The 19,062-nt window shown below is 37.8% G+C and overlaps 1 protein-coding gene across 2 annotated transcripts in view; it reads left to right on the forward strand.

The window, feature by feature from the left end:
• Positions 1-17,524, forward strand: part of KIAA0319L (KIAA0319 like) — a 78,876-nt gene extending 61,352 nt beyond the window's left edge. For both annotated transcript variants that reach the window (XM_075195481.1, XM_075195480.1), the window contains 11 exons: positions 3,573-3,696; positions 3,790-3,922; positions 4,838-4,986; positions 5,523-5,674; positions 6,774-6,912; positions 8,313-8,472; positions 13,132-13,274; positions 13,840-13,962; positions 14,546-14,636; positions 15,303-15,397; positions 16,016-17,524. In XM_075195481.1, coding sequence (XP_075051582.1) covers positions 3,573-3,696; positions 3,790-3,922; positions 4,838-4,986; positions 5,523-5,674; positions 6,774-6,912; positions 8,313-8,472; positions 13,132-13,274; positions 13,840-13,962; positions 14,546-14,636; positions 15,303-15,397; positions 16,016-16,203 — 1,497 coding nt within the window. In that variant the 3' untranslated portion in view covers positions 16,204-17,524. The remainder of the gene's footprint in view (positions 1-3,572; positions 3,697-3,789; positions 3,923-4,837; positions 4,987-5,522; positions 5,675-6,773; positions 6,913-8,312; positions 8,473-13,131; positions 13,275-13,839; positions 13,963-14,545; positions 14,637-15,302; positions 15,398-16,015) is intronic.
• Positions 17,525-19,062: the final 1,538 nt, after the last annotated feature.

Here is a 19,062-nt window from a genome sequence, read left to right on the forward strand (position 1 = left end):
CTGTATGACTGGCTTGTGCCCAGGTTCCGTCTGCAGACCAACAGAATGCTGCACCCCCTAAATAGGTTCATGTGGCCCCTGGTCTAGTTTAAGCCTAGTACACCATTGTGCTAGTACAGTTGTTTGCCTTGCTGTCAGAAAGCCTTACTTCTCATATAGATTCTAGGTAAGGTACCTACTCTGTCTCCCAACACAAGAACAAGAGAGGACCAGTGCCATTTAAATTCAGTTTCACTTATGATAACCTAGTACACCTAAGTGTACATCTTGCTCACTGTACAAAACTGGTTTCCACAGCTGGTGATGCAGAGGAAGGGGATCAGCTTTCAGTTTCTACAGAAGTTGCTGAGGAAGTATTGATGTTTAGGAAGGTATCTTGGTTAAAACCGTGCTGCATCCACTAAACATCAGGAACAAGAGTCTTCTGACTACTCTTGGATTTCTTTTTGGCAAGGGGAACACACAAGCCTATTTTTTGTCCCACAAAAAAAACTTGTGTAGGTTTTTGGTGTGTGAGAAGGTGGTTGCAACTGAATTGTTTTGTTGTAATATATCCATTCCCTAGGTAGAAGAAGTGCACATAGTGTATTACATAATAGTGCGGAAGCCCAAGTCTAAATGAGCACTCTAAATCCAAATCTGGCTTAAAAACACTACAGACAACCATTTCAAAACTTTTGCCAGTTGGTTTTGGACTTCAATCTCATCATCAATGCTGTGCGATATGGCATTTCTGTAAGCCGTTATGTTGACTCACAGGGCATTCCAAATTACAGCTCTATCTCTTGTTTCTCCTTCCATGAGTTTCCTTGCCAATGTAGTCATCGGATTTCATATTAATCAGGAAACTGTGGTGTTTTAATTCTGACCTTCATCTTCTGAGAGTTCAAAACTCCACACTTTTAAATGTAATTTGAGCCTTACATACACACATGTAGGTATAAAGTGCTCCTTAAGTGGTTTGGCCTCTGTCTTGGTCATCTTCAATGATCTAAGGAAGGCCATAGCTGGCTCACGCAAATTCATGCTAGACTGATTAATTACCACAGCTGTTCACACAAATAACAATGGACTGCTAATATAAATAGATATCCAGGAGAGACCATCAAATATCTTTGAAAAAAATCAGTCTAGAGCTGACAAAACGCGTCAGTTTATTGCTTATTCTATACCAGTCAAGTTTGGCATCTTTTATACACCAATAACCATCATTCATTTGGAAAAGATTTCCTATTTTCTTCTTTACTGAGAGCTCCAACTCACCTATGTGATCAAAGGTCTGGCTGTGGAAATCCCATCTTGCTGTGTGATTACTAGAGGGAGGGAGCCTTCCCCAACAGCCCACATGCCTGCTTTCAGATATATCTAGCTCCTGCTGCTGGGAGCATGCTACATTCACGAGAATACTAATACAGAGCAATTTGGAGTATGGAAATCTATCCAGCTGTGTCATCTTCTGAGAGGGAGAGTTTCCTTAACAGCTAACTCCTATCAATTTGGTGGGATCACTCAAGAGAACTTATCCATTAACTAATTACATGCAAGTCTGTTTTTGTGTTTGATTTTGGAAGTCTGCTTTGGATATTAAACGTATATGTTTACATCTAACTAACAAGTGAACTGGCCACTCACTTCATTCAGGTTTTTTTTTTTACAAACAAGTCATTTCAATACAGACTTTATGAATATATTAATTATACCAATTTACCTCGTGGATTGATGATTGAGTGTGCACACTACGTTTTTTAAGATATGTCCGCTATTTTCTGATTTTAAGACTTTTTCATTAGGATTGTTGAAATGTGATTATAGTGAAAGCTATCTGTTTGTTATTATTGTTGTTATTAGTGACTCTTATTCTTATTTTTACTTTGTTTTTTATCAATTTGCCAGACACTGTGACTTTGTAAACTAGATAGCACATGTAATGTGCTAAAAAGTATTGTTTTATTTTATGTTATCTGCCATATTTATTATAGGCTTACTTTTAGCTTATTCCCCTGGCGCACCTTATACTGTATTTTGCAGGAAACTGTGGTGTCTTAATTCTGACCTTCATCTTCTGAGAGTTAAAAACTCCACACCTTTCAGATGTAATTTGAACCTTGCATACTTACATGTAGGCAAAAAGTGCTCCTTAAGTGGTTTGGTCTCTGTCTTGGTCATCTTCAATGATCTAGGGAAGGGCATAGCTTGCTCATTCAAATTCATGTCAAGGTGGATTTTTTATGCTATTTGAAGGGAATATGTGCAGTCTAGCTTGTACATCCCACTCCATATAAAGTCTCCTTCTAACAAGGCAGTACCGCATTCGCAGGGTAGCATTGTAAGCATTGCAGTCTACCCTGCAGGTTTGTGCATTTGCTTTTTTAATACCCTCTTTCTCTTGAATAATTTAATTTTGAGGGTATATAATTACAAACAGCTCTGATGAGATGTTCTGTTTCAGTCAGTTAAATGCACAATTTATTTACATTACACAATTGAACACGTAAGAGCCGTTGGACAAGGTGAAACTAAAACAACCCCAAACACTTTATTTGTAAATAATTAGACTACCAGGTCTACTCATCTCCTGTTCATTTGAAAAATACTACTAACCCTAAGGTACAAGTTTAGCAAATATATGAAGGAATTTTCTAATATTCATAGATAAATGTCCCATGAGATTCAGTACCTTTCTAAAATGTATTTTAAGATATTTAAAAATGTGTTATTTTATTAACTTGCAATCAATTGTGAAAGCCTTTTTAGTAGCAAGGTGCAGTTTGATGAAGAACTCTACCCCAGGAGAGTCTGGAGTACATAGACACATTTGCTTACCTGTATCTAAAGTTGTTTTAAATAACAATGACACTTACTTCTCAGTGTTCTCCCCAGCACCTATTTCCCAGGTGCTCCATCTGGCTCTTTTTACTTGCCACCCAGCTCTTGGAGCCCAGCAGAGTCCTATTATAATAGAATAAACCATTACTTATCCTATTAGAACAGGCACTATGTGAGCACTACAGTCAGCAGTGTTTGTTAGACCACTGACCACCAATCTGACCAGTTCTGGCAGGTGTGGGCAATAACCTCCACAATTTTTCCAATATTATTGCAAAGTATTACAACTGCCCCCACCCGAATACTTCTTAATGCCACCCGGCTGGCAACATTTTATGGGGAGATCACTGCTTCTGAGAAGTACTTTTATTTACATGCGTTCACACTATTTTCATGACAGATATTTTTTTCTAAAGTGTTTCAAATTATTTTTTAGTTTCCACATCTGCTATGAACACATTCAGTGTTTTCCCATAAAATCATGCAATTAACACTAGACATGAACTGTGCACCTTTCAATATTATTGTACATCTACCTGTTCTGTGTGACATATGATAAATACCCCCTCAGGAAACTTGCTTATTGTATGAAGTTCAGTATAGGAAAATTAAATGGAGGAGAACACATGACCCGATATTCCTATTGACATATTGGCTAAAACTGAAGGTGCCATGATCAGTGCACTCACAATTTTCTCTACAAAAATAAAAAAGACAAATAACAATAAAATGTCTGGTCCTTGCAGGGAGTCAGAACATCAACTCTTCAGCTTTCGGCACTTCAAGAAGGAGACTACACATTTCAGCTCACCGTGACAGACTCTGCAGGACAGCAGTCTACCAGCGAGGTGACAGTCATTGTCCAGCCTGGTAAGACCAATAGTGGAGCTTGAGATTGAAAGGTTGGATTGATTTTTTTTTTATTATTATTATTGTTGTCAACATCCTTTCCTATGGTTTTAGAAAACAATAAGCCTCCTCAGGCTGATGCTGGACCAGACAAAGAGCTCACCCTTCCAGTAGACAGCACAATTTTGGATGGCAGCCGGAGCACTGATGATCAGAAGATTGCCTCTTATCTTTGGGAAAAAACACGGTGTGTATCTATGTTCAACGCAAAGAACGCAAAATGTTGTTGTAGAGCATACTTAAAATTGTGAAATAAATTTTATTGTTTTGAGCTATAATTATATAATGTAAAGTTCTGTTATAGTGAACAAGTTGGTAGTTTTCATATCTAGATGTGTTTTGCATTATAAACATAATACGCAAGTGAATTGTGTATTGCATAGCAACCATATAACCGCTTTCATTAGTCTTACTTCACTAGACAGCTAAAAGCTGATATTTCGGTTAGTTACTATGGGTTACAGCGCACCTCTGCATCAGATTATTCAATAATACCTAATGCATTGATGGAAACCTGATACCCTTCAAGGGTTACATGTTCGGCCCTCTAACCTTCAAAAGAGCCACATATATAACCCTTAATCTAAGTAATATATTAAATCAATATAGTGAATGAAAGAAAGACACTACATGCCCTTAGAATAGATCTCACATGCACTTCAAAACACCACTTAGATTTCCCTGCATGTCACTCACGTAACTCACACTCCCATTCACCCAAAATGCCCTTTAGACTCCCCCCCCCCCCTCCCACAATGCCCATTTCCCCAAAACACCCTCATAAGTCCTTTATAACTCAATTTACCCCAAAATACCCCTCATACCTTCCACTTACCCTAAACCACATTTCAGTCACTTTTCCTTTGACTATATTAAATAATACCGTTTTACTTTTGATTCCAAAAAATCCTTGTTCTATCGCCCTTGGGATGGTGCTTGCAAAAATATGTTTTACTGCTATTAAAGGAAATCTTAACAATATAGAAAATTAGGGAAAATTTGCCTATTTCATATATTTTTTTATATGATGTGATCTGAGACTTTGCGTTGTAAGAAGTATTCGATGGTGGCACCACTGATCATTTCTGAACTCTTGACTTAGGGGGCCAGATGGAGTGAAAATTGAGAATTCCAATGGTAGCATTGCAACAGTAACTGGCCTGCAGGTTGGGAAGTATGAGTTTACCCTGACGGTTAAGGATGAGCGAGACTTGCAGAACCAGATGACGGTTAGCGTAATTGTGAAGGAAGGTGAGTTTTCAACCAATTAGACCTAATTAACTTGGCTTCTGTTAGCATGCAAAAAAATCATTAATTTTAGCTTGATGGAACACATGCTTAGTGACATTTAAAAAGGAAAAATTCTGTTGATGCTAAATTGTAGTTGGGATAGATAATAGAGAGATAAGTCCCAACAGAGGGAGAACATGATATTTAAATGGTCTACAAAGTAAACAAAATAAATAGCGTATTCGTCAACGCTGTGAAGTCAAGAGAGATTCTAAGCATCTATTTGCAGATTTTTATGCTGTTTGAGGTCCATTTATGACTTCAAATAAAGATAAGCATTATATTCCATAAATAGTGGAACACAGAATAGTTAGTGAATGGGGGATGTACTATCCACCTGATTGTGGACTTAAAACCACCTCTTCATACGGAAACGTTTCTCTATAAAAATTAAGAGGTTGAAAATAGCTTTGGTAAACATGGAAAATATTTGACAAGGCAGTTGTGTGTTTCAGCCCAAAACTCTACTGAACGTCTCTTTTCACTCCCTAACACAGAAATCAACAAGCCACCAGTGGCAAAGGTTGCAGGAAATGTTGTCATTACTCTACCAATCAACACTGCAGAACTGGATGGCACAAAATCTTTGGATGATAAAGGAATCGTCAGCTACCAGTGGGTGCGGGATGAACGCAGCCCGGCAGCTGGGGTGAGCAGTGTCTATAGTATGAACTATTTAGACTGCATCATTTTAATAATTATTAATCATGCTTATTTATATCAAGTACTAATATATATGTGTGTGTGTGTGTTTGCTTGTGAAGAACAGACTCGGGCTTGAGAGTGGTATCTAGCCTGTTGTAGATCAAAAATGTGTGCACTGTTAATCAGCGCCGGTGCTAGGGTCCTTGGCGCCCTAGGCACAGTGTGAAAACCGCCGCTGCGCTTCCCTCCCCACCCCTCCCCATGTCTTTCTTTAACTTACCTGCATGAAGCTGCTCCTCTCTGCTCTGTCTTCTCCCCTCCACTCACAGACACTGTCGGGCCGTGATGATGACGACATCATCATCACGGCCTGTCACTGTCAGTGAGCGGAGGGGAGAAGACAGAGCAGAGAGGAGCAGCTTCATGCAGGTAAGATTCAATAGCCCCTTCCCTCCTCTCCTCCCCGTGGATTTCCGTTTTTTTTTTAATTTCGAGGCGCCCTGCAGGTCCCGGCGCCCTAGCCAATTGCCTAACCTTGCCTAATGGGAGCGGGCCTGCTGTTAATGCCACATTCTCAGGCTCTTCACATATATTGTGTTAAGCATTTGCATCTTTTTGTTGTTATGTAAATATACACACGAATGTAGAGATGCATTTAAAATTAAATAATAAAATAATTGATTTTCATAATGCAATCATATCAAAATATTTCAAAGATTTGGTTCTAAATTACTACAATTCTTTACAGCACATTGCACAATTCTTTTTTTGCTTTTTGTTTTAAGTGATTGTGAATAAAAAGTAGTTACATACTTTTTTAAATTTATCCAGAGCTTTTAACCAGATATATTTAAGTAAAAATATTTGCACTGCTATCCGATTCTGCTTTCTCCAACTCTAAATTGCAGGAATTATTTGTAAAAAGATTAGTGTTAAAGCACAGTTTATAAATCACACATTGGTTATACTGCATTGTTTATTGGTTAATGTCAACTGAAACCTGAAGGAGGATAACATTGCAGTGACTGGAAAAGGTGACAAGATGTTTGGTTATCAGATGTGGTGGCATTAATTAAAAGTTCACTAAGGTTCCTCCTTTACAGGAAGTATTGAATAACTCTGATCATCAGGCAGTCCTGTTTCTCTCTAACCTCGTTGAAGGGACCTACACCTATCACTTGAAGGTGACTGATGCCAAAGGAGAGAGTGACAGTGACAGAGCTACTGTAGAGGTAAAACCAGGTGAGATAAGTATTTTTTGAGTTGGTAATGTGCAGCTCTGTCCCATTACCAAATTGTAAGGCCCCAATGCTTGATGGTTTACCCAGACAATCATTAACAATTTAATCATGTAAGCCTCTAGATGTGTATAATTGCCAATGAGACCACCTTTCTTTCCCTGTGTCTTACACAGCGCTATACAGTATGCCTTTTCTCATGTTTGTGGCCAAATTGCATGCCACTAGATTAAATACAGTTAACACTACCATTCTACATCCAAAAAATGGAGTATTAGTGCAAAAATCCAGGCTTTGCATGTCAATAAAACTTGCAAGGGTTGGTGTTGCTGAATGTCATCAAGGCCATCAACTCCATGGTGAATGGAATCTTCAACAGGTTTTGGAGATGAGATCTGTCTTCTGCAGATGCGTGCAACTTGTTATAGTGGTATCAATAAATATAAATAATGTTATAATAAAAGTTACAGATGCCATTGTCCTTTGAGGCTTTGTCTGCCCAGATTTCCTGAACCATTTCCATGCACCTCCACTCACACATTCACATTGGAGAGCACTTGAGAATGACAACTAACCATCCCCATCTGCTGGATCCAGCTTGCTGCCTAAGGTGAAATTGCTATCCACAATAGCTTAAATGCTGCACAGTGGAAAAGTAGGCCTTTAGCTTTAGGTCAGTAATACTCTACAGTAAAAATGTGTAACATGAGTGAAATATAAGAGATGATGATATGGCATAGAGGATAATGCACATTATAGACATACAGGAAGTTACCGAGGAACTTGGTGAACATAAAAATGTAAACGCACCTCTTATTGTAAATTATTACGGTAATTAGAGTCAGATCCGAGACCTGTAGAAAAGTACACAGCCTTTATATAGTCATGGAACTGCTCAGTAATATATCCTTATAATACAGTAGAAGTGTAAATTATCCAATATATATTCAGAGAACTAAAGAAGAGCACCAATGTCGTATTGTTTTTAGCATATATTTCTGTAAAATTTCCCTTTCGCATTAGTCATTTTTTAATGCTTTATTGTTTACACTGCAAATTTTACAATGTACTTAAAAAATACATAATCAGGCATTTCTACAAATAAAAAGCTGAAAGCCTTGTCTACATTACCTGTACTGCCTTGAAGATATACCAAGAAGCTTGCTGAGGCAGTTACTGTCAGTTCCTCGACAGCATCTCATGTGGAAGTGTCTGTCACCTACTTCTTCTTGTGGATTCCCTGGAAGCAGCCAGTTATGACCATGCCTTGATTTACGTCTTTTAATGTGACGTTGCATAATGCCTATTTATGGGTGTTCTGGTAGTGTAATACACATTTGTAGTACTCTACTTATAGCACATTACTGTTTTGTTGAATCTTCTCCCAATTTTCTCTACTTTCAGACCCAATGAAAAGCAACCTGGTGGAGATGATTCTGGATGTAAGTGTCAGCCAGCTGACTGAAAGACAGAAGGGGATGTTTATGCGGCAAATTGGGGTTCTTCTTGGGGTTTTAGACTCTGATATCACGGTGCAGAAGATCCAGCTCTACACTGAAAAGAGGTAGGTCCCGCTTCTTTAGAAAACCACATGGTGCTGTAACTCATGGCTTCACAAAATGAGGTTGTGTACTTGTGTAAGATCCATGCTGTGTAAGTGGTTTTTAGATGTGTAAAAACCTTTTGCAGGTCAGCACTGAGGACACTAATGAAAGAACAAGCACTTATGGTTTCCGTAGTTAAATAAAAGAGGTTAATATTTGATGGGACATTACGATGTATTAGGTAGGCAGTAGACCTGCATGGAAGTGCAGATCTAGACATTTATCTAATATGTTACCATACATGCTAGTGCAGGGAGCTGAGCAGCATACCGGCACTGAACAACAATCAGCCATAGATTGCTGGGCAATTTAGTGTAGATTACACAACAAATGAGGGGGGGGGGGTGTTAATTCAATTCAACTTGAAGAACCCTTTTAATGAACACACTGATTCCAAATGTGCCATTTTCTAGGCTAATTAATTAACAGAATAATGTAGCAAAGATGTCATGTTCCAGAATGAGACAAAACACTACAGAGTTTATTGGAAGGAGACTGAGTCTCCTCCTTGCTGAGGGCCTGTCAGCAACATTTTTATAGGAAGATTCTGTAATAACTTTTGAAACTTAACTATTTGTTTTTCAATTGTGCACCATTTCCATTATAGATTTCCATTAATTCAGTGATATTTATTCAGTTCTATTCTTACATGCATTTTCTTGGCACAACAGAGCCAACAGTTGACTTGGCAATGATTTATCATTGCTTGTACTACGCACTATTACCAAAGGGCTTGATGATGAGGATGAAGGATAGTATATGATTGTGTCTCCAAAGTGGCACTAACCACTGGTGTTCCAAGTTCCTCTGTACAAGCTGCTAGAATAGATCATAAATGGTCTATAAAGATTCTTTATTGAATATTAAGTATGCTTGTTTATGAGGCAGTATGGTGACAGGTTCATTTAAAGAGTTCATTTTAAGAGTTATGATTTTCAAGTTTAGGGGGTGTATTTGAGTTCTATAAAATAAAAATGTAGCTTTATGAAGACTCTTGGGGCTAGATTTACTAAGCTGAGGGTTTGAAAAAGTGGGGATGTTGCCTATAGCAACCAGTCAGATTCTAGCTGTCATTTTGTAGAATGTACTAAATAAATGAAAGCTAGAATCTGATTGGTTGCTATAGGCAACATCCCCACTTTTTCAAACCCGCAGCTTAGTAAATCTAGCCCTTGGACTGTTCATTAAGAATTATTTTAAAAATATTAAACAAATACTACTTATAATAATTGGAATTATAAAATAAATAAATCAAAGTATTCGTTAAATAAGAGGCCTCTTCTACTTTTAACAAATAAAAACTAAATAGTTGCAGCAGACCTTACAATGTGACCTACCTATTAATATTGCAGAGATTCAGCTAATTTTTAATTTGTGTTGCATTTTTTATGTTTAATACTGATGCAGGTAATGTATAATAAATTGATTTACATTCTTTGTATCTATCAGATGGTATTTTACTAGGTAAGGTTGGGGAATGTTGGGTGAAATAAAGGTAGTAATGCAGGAAAGAGAGTGCATGTAGGTTACGCTGGGAATTGTCAGGGAAAATATAGCATTCACAGCGGTGGCACAACAGCGAGCAAAGTATCTGGGTAAATGCAGAGCAAAAAGCAAGGACTATATAAGGAAAAATCCTAAAGAGATTTGTAACAAGTCCGTTATGTACCCTGGTTTGTGTTAAGGAGCACCCTATAATTTGAGGCAGATTCAATTGGCCATGATGATCTGAAGAATATTGTAGCTGCGCATTTTTTACCGTTAAAAATGAACGCTCCTTTTTGCTCGCACCTCTCTAGGGCACAAGCAAAAAGATTTCTGAAAACAAAAATTCCGCGTGAGGTGTCTCACGGCTGTGCTGGAGACACCTTGCGCAGATTTTTTTCTCAATTTAATCGGCCAATTTGAGTCTTTGATAAAAGTCAGAGAGGTCAATACACACATTATTGCTCGTCATTTTACGAATGGTGTTTTTTCTGTGGAATAGCCATTTCAAACCATTCCTTATGAATAACAAAGTTGTATTGAGTTACATTGCACCCATTACCTTTTTTTTATCTTTATAATGCATATTTTACCATAAAACTTTAAATTGCAAAATGTATCACATTTTTACTAATAACAAGAAAGGAAAATGTTTCCATCACTCCATTCCATACAAGTGAACCTCAAAGGAAAAAATGTATCAAGAAATATTTACTAGCGCCTATTAAAAGTATATATGTAGTTTACGTATAGTTATGTAGCTCAGAAACAATTAACCTGCTGACAGCCTGATGAATCAGCAGAACGTTTGGTGGGTGGCTCAATTGTTGGCATTAAAATATTCAGTTTAACATGGGTCTAATAGTAGCTTATATTACAATTGCTGTTGGATCCAGATTACACTTTATTTCTTAATAGTGCTAACATGCAGGAGAGACCTGATCTTTTGTTCAAACATAATTCTAGTTATATGTTCTATACATATTTTAACTTTCTTCTAAACATGATTATATTAGATGAATTCCTTGGAAAGATAAGTTATTTTGATGCCTTCCTTATGAGAAAAGTATTTATCAATGACACATTTATTATTATTATTATTATTATTACCATTTATTTATATACTGCCACTAATTCCGCAGCGCTGTACAGAGAACTCACTCATATCAGTCCCTGCCCCATTGGAGCTTACAGTCTAAATTCCATCACAGTCTTACAGTCTAAATTCCACACAGACAGACAGACATAGACAGACAGACACAGACTAGGGTCAATTTGTTAGCAGCCAATTAACCTACCAGTATGTTTTTGGAGTGTGGGAGGAAACCGGAGCACCCGGAGGAAACCCACGCAAACACGGAGAGAACATACAAACTCCTCACAGATAAGGCCATGGTCGGGAATTGAACTCATGACCCCAGTGCTGTAAGGCAGACGTGTTAACCACTTAGCCACCGTGCTGCCCACATGACACATGTCATGGGACTTGTTCCATTAGTTACAAATATGTACAGAGTTCTTCTCAAAACATGAATTTTGAAAAGCATTGTTTTGATGTATTATTCCTACATAAATATAATGCACTGGGAGAGACTGTATCCGTTGTAGTCACAGAATAAAACCATATCTAACTGGTCTTCGGTGACCCGCCAGCATCTCTGTATTCCTTGCTTTGTGACGTAACACAGACCTCTGAAGTAACAGAAGATATATTAATCCTGGGATTACTTGCACCCAGGGATGTCACAGAATTAAAAACAACATATGTTTAGGAGCAATCATGACCACATTAATATATTATTGTCCTAATTCCTTATTACACCATAATCATTGCTAATGCAGAAGTACACATTTTCCTCATTAGCTGCTTAAAGAATTAATTTTACATGTTTTTTATACAGTGATCTTACAACAAGGGCAATAACATAACAAATATCTTTGGATGTAATGTGACTTGCATTTCATAATTAAAGCACAATACAATTGAAAATGCATGGGACTCAGACTATAATTCCTTAAAAAAGAATTTTTTACACAAAGTATTTTCTTAATTTATCCAGTTATGCGCGTCTTGCAGCTCTTTGTAAGGTTTACCCTAGTAATCTACTGCGAAGATACCGGGTTAATCTGGTCCAAAGCTACCCACTTCACACTGGCTGGCCACCCAAGGGTGCCTTACTATGCCAGGGAAGCCTACCCAGTACCTTCTAAGTTTTCTATAGTCACACAGGCAAATGCAGTTAGAAAGTAAAAAACAATACATTCATTGTAATAATAACAATCACTAGAATATTATATACACACAGTAAATAAATGGCAGGTAGATTTTCCAAATCATCTGTCCCTTACCCCACTAGCTTAAGGAGTTAGTCACCTGGCTTTCCTGACTTGAAGACCCATGGATCTGCAGATGTAGTCCACTAGGAGAGAACAGCAACTCAAAACTAGCCACCCTGCAGCTTCCAGCCATCAATCCTCAAAAATAACAACACCTCCCAACCCCCTGGAGTGGCTCCTTATATCCAGGGTCAAATTTTTACAGTGCTTTCTCCTCCCTGGGCAAACCCCTGGCTCTCGCCCTCTTAAACATTGGTGGGTGCTGGATCAGGGGGTTGGAGTGGGAGTGGAGATTAACTGTGCTTCCACAGAAGCTCCCCTGCTGGGTTGCAAACAAAATTTCTGGACTAATCCTGTGGAGGACAATGGATACTAATTGGCCTTTCCCACCTCCTGATATAGGATAGCAGTCAGCCCCTCACCTGTGTCCTGGAACTTGATCCTTACCCATAACCCACCTGGCTTCACTTTAAGAACAATGAATTACAGCTTCACTGCAATAACAACCATAAACAATATACATATTTACAATGAGCTACAACGTCCCCTTATCCACATGTAATTAGACACTGCATTTGTACTCTGGTGATCTGGGGAACATAAACAGGGCTATAAAAAGTACATGATGTAAACCTAAACAGTTTGTGAGAAGCGAGGGACAGGCTATGTTAAAGTGTTAACGTACTCGTTTCGTCACATCCACTTTAATAAACCCTATACTATTTGATTATTTGTAATATGACATGTTGCTCTTTTATTACCATCATTCTTTTTATGTCTGTATTTTTTTTTTCCAGCACAAAGGTGGTCTTCTACGTCAAGAATCAACCCCCTCACTTGGTCATGAAAGGTTACCAGGTTGCCTGTACACTTCGCAATGAACTAAGCAAACAGCAGAATGATTTCCTCATCTTCAGAGCTCTTGAGATTGACACATTCAGTGAGTGAGCAATAGAAGACATTAATTTTTGAAAGCCAAAGATGTGATGCATTCTGCTTTTTATCCTCCGTGCAAATAAAGTGCACATGGGGTTCCATCATCGTCGTCATCACTATTTTTCCAGTCTTCTGCTTCTCTCTAAAGAAGAGCCCCTTTGATTCCCGACCACAGAGGCCAAAAGACTTGTTAAGGGACAAGGGTCTTAGATTATCTGTAATCTACCATGGGGAATTGGTGCCTTGATATCATGCTTGCTTTCCAGTTCTGTTAACTACTAAACATACCTGCTTTTCTTGTTCTTCTCTGCATAGTATTTCCAAAAATTTTATGTGTTCCAATATACTATCACATTAAATCCCTGTTTCTCCTATTCCCACCCACAACAATACGCACATTAAATCATAGATTTTTGCTAAATAATAAATAACTATAGTAAGTATAATTCACTCCAATGTGACCAACACATTGCAGATATTTAAAAATTGCTTCGGCCATGAGAACAAATATTTAGTTCTCATCTACCATGGTAAATTTTTTTTGATTCCTTACTATATTTCTTTTGCAGCCTGTCAGTTGAATTGTTCTATGCATGGCCATTGCAACTCAGTCACCAAGCGCTGTGTCTGTGACCCCTTCTGGATGGAGAACTTTATACGTCGACAGTTTGGCGATGGCGAAAGCAACTGTGGTAAGTTTCAATTAAAACTGCACATCTTAATTACTAATTTCACCTCTTAATATTTTTGGACTGTTGGAGTTCCTGATGAATCAGGCCTCCCCATGTAGGATGCAGCAGAATTGCTGTCCCGCAGTGTTGTTGGTCAGCCTCTTGCTGCATTGTTACGTCACTTCAGGCCGGCAATACTATTATGCTTCATAGATTGAATTTAATGATTATTGGTATTGGGACTTGGAATGTGGCAAGCCTGTATGGCGTGTTGTCATGCACCAGACACATCACTCTGCTCCAAATCCAGCTCTGCATTGTACCAACAATGCAGAGGACAGGAGACTCATCGGGACGGACCCCCATCATTTGTGGAGTGGGAGACTACTTGTTTAGAATATTGTTAAAAGGTGAAATAAGCATTAAATAAGTAATAAGCAGCACAATTTATTGTGTGAAGATAACTCATTTATACATTAATTGGACACGTTTGTTATCATGCATTTTCCCAATTTTCCCAGAGAATAAGTGTGAACGAGCCCTCAAGCATTTGCTTATTTTTTGTGCTGCATTACTGAATACTTTTTTTTTGTTTCTGTTACAGAATGGAGTGTGCTCTATGTGATTATAACAAGTTTCCTCTCTCTGGTGGCTTTGGGACTACTAGTCTGGTGCACAATCTGCTGCTGTAGAAGGTAAGTGATGCTCTGCTCCCAGCTGAGTAATAGCTTGTGAAAATTATTTTGCGATAACTGGGCCTAACATTACTCTCTGCTGTGCTCTGCACATTGGGTCTTTTCTGTATCAGCTGACTCCTCCCAGCAATGCACGTCTCTTCATGGGTCATGCTGCCCAGGATCCTCCTCTTCACAGCAACAGCTAACAGATTGTATGGGCAGACACCTACAACATTGTGTGCTGTTAGGACAGACAGAAGAGACTTGCATTGCTGGAAGTGGCCATAAGAGTAAGTAACTTTATACAAAACCTGAGGAGGGTGTATCCTATGAGAAAAAACAGCTGTAAATGGAGTTATTTATATATTTTAAGGTGAGCTACTATGTTGATCAAAACATCTGAACACTGCAATATAGTAGCCTAGTTTACCAAGTTAAATTGAGTCCTGTAGTAATAACCTTGTATTGCATTTCTATGTTACACTTAAACAATAACTCCATACAAAATGTTTATTTCTGCAATGAACCACAAACACCCGCTCATTCAAGGGCACTGTAACTTTTTTTTAAAAGCTTGCATGGTTATTTGTGATGAAAATCAGGGAGTGAATTAGGCAGTGATAAGGATAATGTAGCAATGCTGGGAAAGTGTATAATGCTTGGCTTGTTTCTGTCTCTTTGCAGGAAAAAGGGAAAGCCAAAACGGAAGAGCAGGTATAAAATGTTGGATGCCACAGATGACCAAGAGAGTGTGGAGTTGAAGTCAACCATCAAAACTGGTAAATAGCATGTTAGATTATCCACTTAAGCTGGAAACACACCTGCAGATATTGTTGGTCACTTCAATTCATTTAAACCAAAGAGAGCCCTCAGGTTGTTCTGAACAGACACAAGGGAATATCTTATCTGCCGATTACATCATCCCCAAAGGCATATGTGCTTATCCATTAGTCACTCTAGTGCCTCTCTTACTTTGCAATCTGGTTGTATAACCTGATACCCAAACTTGTGCAATTTAGCCCTTTGGCCACTAAGTACTAGATCACCACTTCTCGGCATTTTCTTCTTGTGTTTTAGCAAGGAGTGACAGGTGGGAATGGTATCTGTATCTGTGTATTAGAATAAGATAGCAGGCAGGTGTGGTGTGCATTATTTTGAGGTCAGCACTAGCTATAGTGTTCCATGTGCAGATCACCATATAAGTGAATTTGTTGGTTCAAATTTCCATCTGAGCTTCATTCAGCAACCAGCTTACTGCAGCATACTACTGATAATTACTAAGTGTATAAATCGACAAGGGAATTGTAAAGTATAATTCTGTATATTACTATTAGACTTATACCATCCTGGTGTCTTAACGTAACACATAAGTTTGTTTGTATTTTTTCCTCCAACAGGCGTAAAATTGAAATCTCCCATTCAGAATACAAGCTTGATGCATTCGGAATCGGAGATAGACAGCGATGATAATGCTTACACGTGGTCTGATCGGGAGAAAGGAAAACTTCTTAGGCCTCAGAATGGCTCTTTGCGGAATGGACAAGCCTCTCACAAAAACAAAAATCAAAGAGAGGAGTTGTTATAGCTGAGATTCAGCAAACTCACTTTTCACCCAGGAATTCATTTCATTTGTGCAAAATATAGGAAGCTATCGTCCTTTTCGCCACTTCTGACTTACTATGTGGACAAAGCTGCTACATTGAACTGATTTTAAATACTTGGATATTTTAGTAGATATATCAACTCATTTGCTCGTCTAAAGGGCACTGAGGCTGGACATACTTGAAGTGGAATTTTTCCAATGAGGAATACTACTGGATTTATGCTAATAGATATTTTTTTTTCTCTTTTAAAGTTGACTAATGTCTTGGGTTTTTTCCTGCACATGATTTTGAGTTCCTAAAGCCTAAGAATGAGCCACATTGTTAAAATTATTCAACTTTAAGATGCACTATTCTGCCAGATTCTCGATGGCATTGAAGGATAAAATGTGAAAAGCACTGGGCATTTTCTGTAGCCCAACTGTGTACTGTAATTTTGTTGCAGCCAAAACCACATCTTGCTTGTTTATTTTATAACAAACACTTTTCCAGAAAAGTTATATTGTGTTCTGGGTTTTTCACTAGTATGAAACATCAATGAAGCAGGAGTAGATCTAAGAATAAGTAATTTATGGCAAAGAGCCATGATTTCTGAGTTGACAGAAACAAAACTGGATTGTGCTCAATAAAGTCAAACACTGAATAAAAAGTTATTATTTTCTTTCTGAAAACTGTGCATTCTGGAAAAAACAAACCAAAGGCCCTCACTGTTTGTGGACAGCCGCTCCTGTGGCGGTACTCTAACATATGTTTTTCAGATACTAAGTTGCAATGATACAAGACTCTCACATTTTGGGGAACATGTACAAAATAAAGCGTATGAAATGATACAGAAACAAGTTGTTTTAGGTAATATCCTGTCATAGCCAAAACAGGCCATGTTTAAAATGTGTTGCCTACTTCAGTACTAGTATTCACTTAATCTTGTTTAAAATGGTATTGTCCCATTTAATATAGATGTCCACTTTCAGATATTTCCCTCCAACCCAGTATGGTAGCATTCCCTCACCTTGAATACCCTCTTTCTGCATCCGAAAGCCCCTATTTTTACAGTTATGCACTCCAGAGAACCTGAGAATGCAAAAAAGTCCAGCAGGTCTGCATTGGGACGGGCACTCCCCATCATACCATCATATCTAGAGTAGTTCAAGTCTCTCATTTTTAAGAATTGCCACATCATTTCTGTTTGTTAAGATAAAAACGTAATTTATTTTGAAACATATAATTAAGGACTTTTTGTCTTGAGTAAAAAGAAGATACTGTCAAGTATAAGAGATGCCATTAAAAAGCTATAACACGGTGTAATATTTTCTGTATTCTCCTAATTGTATGAATGATTTTTGAAAGGTTACAGCCATGTAGGTGATGATATTAGGTCCATAGCATATAGGTAGTGGTCAAAAATATTTGCTACCCATATAAAGACAATGAATAGGATGTTGGGCCACCACATGGCAGCCACTAAGCCTGTATGTGTTGTGGCATAGAGTCTACCTATGTCTAGAATTGTGCAGGAGGGATTCAGCACAATTCTTCTACAAGAAAGTCCCTCAACTGTCATCTGGTTGATGGTGGAAAACATTTTCTTGGAGATTATTCAGACATATCCCATAACTGTTCAGATCTATTGACTGAGAAAGGCCCGACATATGGATAACACCAGTGTCATGCTCCATAAAGCATTTGATGACTACAGATATTCTGAGGATGTGGGGTCATTACCATTCTAGAAGACACCTCTCATTGTCAAAAAATTTGCAACAAGGGCTGACAAAGTTATCATTTTAATTAGATTAGCTTTGCCTAGGTATGCAATTTGTAGTTATTGCCATGTTTTTAAATCTTCCATTGGAAGCTTACATACGTTTCTTTATGTTATATCATGGATATTTTATGAGCATTTACTTCCTAGATAGGTGAATGTATTGCTTAACCAACTGGAGTGTAAATTGTTTACTCCAAATAGGTTGGTGGGGGTTTTTTTCTCTGAAAGTATGGATTGTAGATTCTCCTATATTTATCGAGAATCCAGATATTTTGGCAAATTATTCAATTTTATTCAAGACAGATTGTTAGCCGTTTTTATTTGATATATTTATCAAATTTAACAGTGTTATTAGCTCTTTGGATGTCCTGAAATATGTCCCATGATTGTAGTATACTCAGTAGGTTGCCAGATAAAAAAATAATGGGGAAAGAAGGCATCCTCTGCATGTTCTGCTTGTCCTGGCAATGGATTTTTTTTTCTAAAGTTTGTTAGAGTGTACATGACATTGTTTTTTAGTAAGTTAATTGCTACTTTGAATTCTTCCTCTTTGATATCCACATATATTTTTTAGTATTGGAACGTTAGCTTTGGGAGTGCCGCTTATTTAAGTATAGCTTTATGAAATAATTAATTTATGTGTAAATATGTATGGATATATTTAAAAGAAGAAAAATCTACCTTTGCTTCCAATACAGTATCATTAATGATGTATTGTAGTTTTTGTTTGTTTTTTTTTAAATAATAATTGCCACTCTTCTTGGTTTGCTTGTTTAAGGGGCCAAATCTATTATTGGATCCAAATGTTTTTATTGTGAACATTTTGGTTTAAAGCCCAAGGGTGAATGTTTTTAGACGTGTTGCCTCTTGATTTACATGCTGAGGCCACTAATTTCATTTGAGAATTCATATAGTATGGTAGACGGGATTACTTTTGGTGTATTATTTTATGTGTTATGCATTAACCTATACCTTGTTCCGTTGTCCTTGAAAAAGATTATATTTCGAATGCATCAATATGTCCCACCTTCAGTGAGAGTGTTGATTGGGCCACGCTGTGAGTCTGGTAAGGAACCAT

Source organism: Mixophyes fleayi, chromosome 2, assembly GCF_038048845.1.
Source record: "Mixophyes fleayi isolate aMixFle1 chromosome 2, aMixFle1.hap1, whole genome shotgun sequence".
NCBI classification, from domain to species: Eukaryota; Metazoa; Chordata; class Amphibia; order Anura; family Limnodynastidae; genus Mixophyes; species Mixophyes fleayi.